General features: G+C 36.7%; 1 protein-coding gene across 1 annotated transcript; it reads left to right on the top strand.

Moving 5' to 3' along the window:
* Window positions 1-289: 289 nt before the first annotated feature.
* LOC107849953 (UDP-glucosyltransferase 29-like) lies at window positions 290-1,818 on the top strand. Its single transcript, XM_016694465.2, has one exon. It carries the CDS (start codon window positions 362-364, stop codon window positions 1,682-1,684), a length of 1,323 nt encoding a protein of 440 aa, XP_016549951.1. The 5' UTR covers window positions 290-361; the 3' UTR covers window positions 1,685-1,818.
* The last annotated feature ends 3,549 nt before the right edge of the window (window positions 1,819-5,367 follow it).

Raw genomic sequence — 5,367 nt, 5'->3', positions numbered from 1 at the left:
TTGTAATTATAGCCTTTAAGTATTCTATTTTCTCTAACTTTTCGTAAAAAAAATAAGTAAATAAGATTTTACTGCAAAAAAAATAAAAAAATTTAAGCTTTTAGATAAAATTGAAACACCGAAATGTGTCAAAATCATTTGAAGAAGAGTATTTCACTTATACAACCACGAGCTAGGACTTGTGCTCCCTTGGCTTATCTTGTCAACGCTTGGCAAGTTCTATACATATTTCCCTACGTAATCAATTGCGTAACAGTTCCAATACAACCTTTATATACACACACCATGCCATGTACCAATCCACAACAAAGATCAGCAAATAGGAACATTTGTTTATAATCAGAGACAGAGTTGTCGATTAATGGAGACCAAGAAAAACACCATTAGTGTACTCATGTTACCATGGCTAGCTCATGGTCACATTAGTCCATTCCTAGAGCTAGCCAAGAAGCTTGCAAATAGAAACTTCCATATTTACCTGTGTTCCACTCCTGTAAATCTAAGCTCAATCAAGAAAGGAGTTGCACAGAAGTATTCTCAGTCAATAGAATTAGTCGAGTTACATCTTCCGTCTTTGCCAAATCTTCCTCCTCATTACCACACAACGAATGGTCTTCCGCCCCATCTCATGAACACTCTCAAAACAGCTTATGAAACGGTAGCTCCGAGTTTTTCCAAATTATTACAAACTCTAAATCCGGATTTGGTCATTTATGACTACAATCAACCATGGGCTGCTGATTCTGCTACCTCTGTGAACATTCCTGCAGTGCAGTTCCTCACTTTTAGCGCGGCCGTGATTGCTTTGGGCATCCACATGTATGATAATCCAGGAGAGATGTTTCCATTTCCTGAAATTTACCTGAGTGAATACGAAAGACTTTCGTTGGATAAAGCTCTACAAGGTGGGAAGTTCCCATTTGACGAGGGTCTTAGGCGATCACAGGACATTATTCTGATGAAAACTTGCAGAGATTTTGAAGGGAAATATATGGATTATCTTTCAAGTTTAGTCTCCAAGAAAATAGTCCCGGTTGGTACACTAGTTCAAGAATCCACCAACAAAGATGATCATGAGGAGATCATGCAATGGCTTGACAAGAAAGACAAACGTTCAACTGTCTTTGTTTCATTTGGGAGTGAGTATTTTCTATCAAAGGAAGAAATCCATGAAGTAGCTGAAGGACTTGAGCGTGGCAAAGTGAACTTCATTTGGGTCATCAGGTTTCCACAAGGTGAAAGAATTAGCATTCGAGATGCATTACCAGAGGGGTTTCTTGAACTGGTAGGAGAAAGAGGAATGGTTATGGAAGGATGGGCTCCTCAAGCAACAATTCTTCAACATGCATCGATAGGTGGATTCATGAGTCACTGTGGATGGAGTTCTTTTACGGAAAGTATGAAGTTTGGTGTGCCAATAATTGCTATGCCAATGCACATTGACCAACCAATGAATGCTAGGCTAGTGGAATATATGGACATGGGAGTCGAAGCAGTGAGGGATGAGAATGGGAAACTACAACGTGAAGAGATTGCAAAGGCGATAAGGAAGGTGGTAGTGGAGGAAAGTGGGGAGGTTGTGAGGAAGAAAGCTAAGGAGCTGAGTGAGAAGATGAACGCAAAAGGGGATGAAGAGATAGATGGTGTGGTGGAAGAGTTGGTGGCACTTTGTAACAACAAATAATCAGCAACAAGATTTAAGAGTTATAACCATTACTCCAAATATATTTTTAATTTCATTGGTAGTATTTGAAGATCATTTATCCCCTTTTCTGTGTTATCAACACTCATTTGTTATAAATATAACCACTTGTTGGATTAACCAGCTCATAAAAATCTGTTCACAGTTACAATAATTGTTGGCATTGACATAAAAGGCCAGCCCGGTGCACTAAAGCTCTCACTATAGGCGGGGTCTGGAGAAGGGCTGTAACGCCCCACATTTTCGAGCTAGAAATTGAATCGTCGTTCCTACGTGTGTAAGCTCTAATTTCATGGTTTATGTTTAGGTTCATGTGTCATGATCTTTCGCCTAGTATATGAAGTGATTATGAGGTGAAAAATGTTCATAGAAATGACCTAAAACAAAGTTGAGCTAAAAACTTTTCATTCATCCAAAATTGGGTATTCTATTCTACAAGGGTCTACTTTGAACGTGTATAACTTTTGATACACATAGAATTTTTCAGTTCAAGACCCACCAAATTGTAGATAATTGAATTATCTTTCCAACGATACCAATTTTTCCAAAATCCAATAACTGAGCGAAAAGTTATGACATTTTCCATGTGAGGCAGTAAGCCGATGCGATGTCGACACAACGCGTCGGTTAGTGCGTTACGAAACTATTTCACTTGTTAAATCAGTTTCTAATGGGTCTAGGGGCATTTTGGTCACTTTTCCTCACCCAAATTCCGTCCATAACATAAGATTTGCGCCCCAAAAACCATAATACACTCTATAATTCAATTTTTCTCTCAAATCAAAATTCTAACTCATTCTCCAAAGATCAAGAACTCATCCCTAATATCAAGAATTCCAAGAAACGAGTCAAGATTCAAGTTCTACTCTTCAAACCTTGTAATCTAAGGTACGTAGGGTTTTCCTAAAACTACTTGGGCATAATGAAATTGTTTAGCAACTTTTAACATTGTGAAATCAATGAATTATTGAAGGGGGTTTGTAATTTACATTGAAATTTGCATTATGAATTCTCTAGAGACATTATTGTTTTGGTCTTTAGGCCTTTCCCATAAATTGATTTGAAATCTTATATATATATGTATGTATGTGTTAAAGTTGATGATTGAATTGAGAGCATGACTATTTATGCTCCCTCTCATGTTGTAACACCTCTTGATTTTAGAATGTTATTTAGAAGCATGGTATCAATGTTTTGACTATTGTTGAATGATTTAAGATTGATCTTTAAATTGATGAGAGGGGGTTTTGCATGATTGATAAATTTTGAATGTATATAATAAAAGGATTGCATGGTTTGCCAAAAATTGATGACCACCACATGTTTGTTGAAATGATTGAAAGGAATGATCCTTGTATAATTTGATAAATGTATTGAAGAGAAGAATGTGATATGATATTTATGGATCATAACATGACTTGCAAGTCTTGGCATGACGATACCAATTCAGATAATGCCATAGTAGCACAGAACAGAACAGAATGTGGATTTTTTTTCATATTTTCAGATTTTGAACTTAGAATGATACATGTCCAGGAAAGGCTAAAATGGGCATAAAGAGATGTTAGGTGGTTACTTGAAGAAGACACGAGTCCAGAAGACTCATTACCCGAAATCGTGTTTTGCTGATACGGGATTATTATGTCCCCTAGAGGAATTATACGCTGGCCTAGTGTCCTGTGGCGTATCAAAATCAGAAACTCCAACTCTTGCGGTAAACTTGGGTTGGGGGCTTGGCAGCCAAGTTAATGGCGGACTCCATTAGCCCGTGGGGTTGTAGAATTATAGGGTGGACCACCTAACTCAAAAGTAATACAAAGATCAGAACTGCATTGACAAGAATGTTTTATGAATATCAAAGAATTGCCCATGTGTTTTAAACTATATCATGCATGATGTTTTCATGAATTGCTATTATCTATTATATATATATATAAATTCATTATTTTGGATTGCTCTGCGTACCAGTACTTTTGTATTGACCACCTATCTTTCAGGGTCTGAGGCTCAGTCTAGAGGTCCTGCTAAACCATAGAGTTGATAGTCAGAAGAGTGCAGTTGGTGAGCCTCCCTTACCTCGGAAGTCCATTCTTAGAGTATTATTATTTCATTATGGTATTGTTCCACTGGGGGCCTTGTCCGAGATTTCAGACAGTTTTATTGGTTTTTGTATGTATTAGAGATTTCACAGACTGAAATAGACATTGTTTAGATGTTGATAAATTTTTTTCCAGTATTGTTAATTTGAATCAGAGTATGACCATGATTTCGTTTATTTCATTTCCGTATTCTTTTCTTTACTATTGAGTATTGTGCATGATTACTAGAAATAGAAGGGTGCCAGGGCCTCTAAGGTTCAGGATGGTCGTCACAGCGAGGGCCCTGGCTCGGGTCGTGACAAACTTGGTATCAGAGCACGGTTTATGGTTCTAGGGAGTTTGCAAACTCGTATCTAGTAGAGTCTTGCTTATAAGTATGTTGTGCACCACACTTATAATCATGAGGCTACCGGGCATTTAGGAGTTTTATTTTTTCATACTCTAGTTCATGGTATAGCATCGTTCATAAGGAAATTATCCAAAATTCCATCGTTGTTCCAATTTTATGGGCCATTCCTCATTGTCGAGGCGATACAAGTCTAAGAGTCTAGCCCCCCAACAATGTAGTTCTCTCTGATTGAATTATCCATAAAGTTATGAGATAGCATGAGGACTTGAGAGGAGTTTATTTGTGCTTCAAGGTGTATTGATTTGAGTGTATGCCTTTATTTTGATAAAAATCGTGCTTTTCAGCCTGAAGTACAAAGTCTATTCAGTCCTCTTTCAAAATTCTCATTGCAGATGCCTTCCATGAGGGTAATAATGTGTAGTAAAATGTTAGAACTATATTTCCACCCAAGTAGTAGTGTATGTTAAAGTGACATGACCTATTGGTAGTGAGATTTACCAAGAAGTTGGTGATATAAAGTCATAAGGTTAGAAGTCAGGGAGAGGTTGACTTCTGCGTAAATAAATAGTTTTAGTTGTATAATCGTGGATTGAGGAGTGGGTTGCCATTGTATAGTCATGGACTAATGTGCAATAATATTTATAGATTGTATGGTAGACTGTGAAGGAAAATACATGATATGATTATTATTTATTCATAATACTGAAGGATCTTAGAATGGATGGTTATGGTGGTTGTAGAAATCATTTATAAGTGGTAAGTGGAAAGAGGTAGATTAGTTAATAAGTTGTAGGTAGAAACTCATTAGTGTTTATTTAATTTTGAAGATCATTGTGATGTATGATTAGGTAAGAAAGTATGATGAGAGAAATTAGAATATGTTGATAAGATTGGAATAGGTTATATTGCAAGATTAAGATCGACTAACCCTATCATATGACTTAACTCCTTTTATGATCCTTACTTTAGTAGTAGTGAACTAGCACTTCGGTGAGAAGGTATGTAGTGGATTTTGAGTTGCAATAATGAGATTATAGCGGGGTTGTGATTGTAGGTAGTAGCTAAATAAAGTGAATTATTTGGGTTGATTTTCCTAATTTGATGGACTAGTATAGTATGTGGCATGCTTTACAGGTGGTATATAATTGAGGATAGACAACATTCTTAAACTTTAGATGTGGATTTTAGATCTGGAGTATAGTGTTGAGAATAATAGC

This window comes from Capsicum annuum, chromosome 12 (genome assembly GCF_002878395.1).
Source record: "Capsicum annuum cultivar UCD-10X-F1 chromosome 12, UCD10Xv1.1, whole genome shotgun sequence".
NCBI classification, from domain to species: domain Eukaryota; kingdom Viridiplantae; phylum Streptophyta; class Magnoliopsida; order Solanales; family Solanaceae; genus Capsicum; species Capsicum annuum.
The sequence above is the reverse complement of the archived record's forward strand: the minus strand, read 5'-3'. Positions and strand labels throughout refer to the sequence as shown.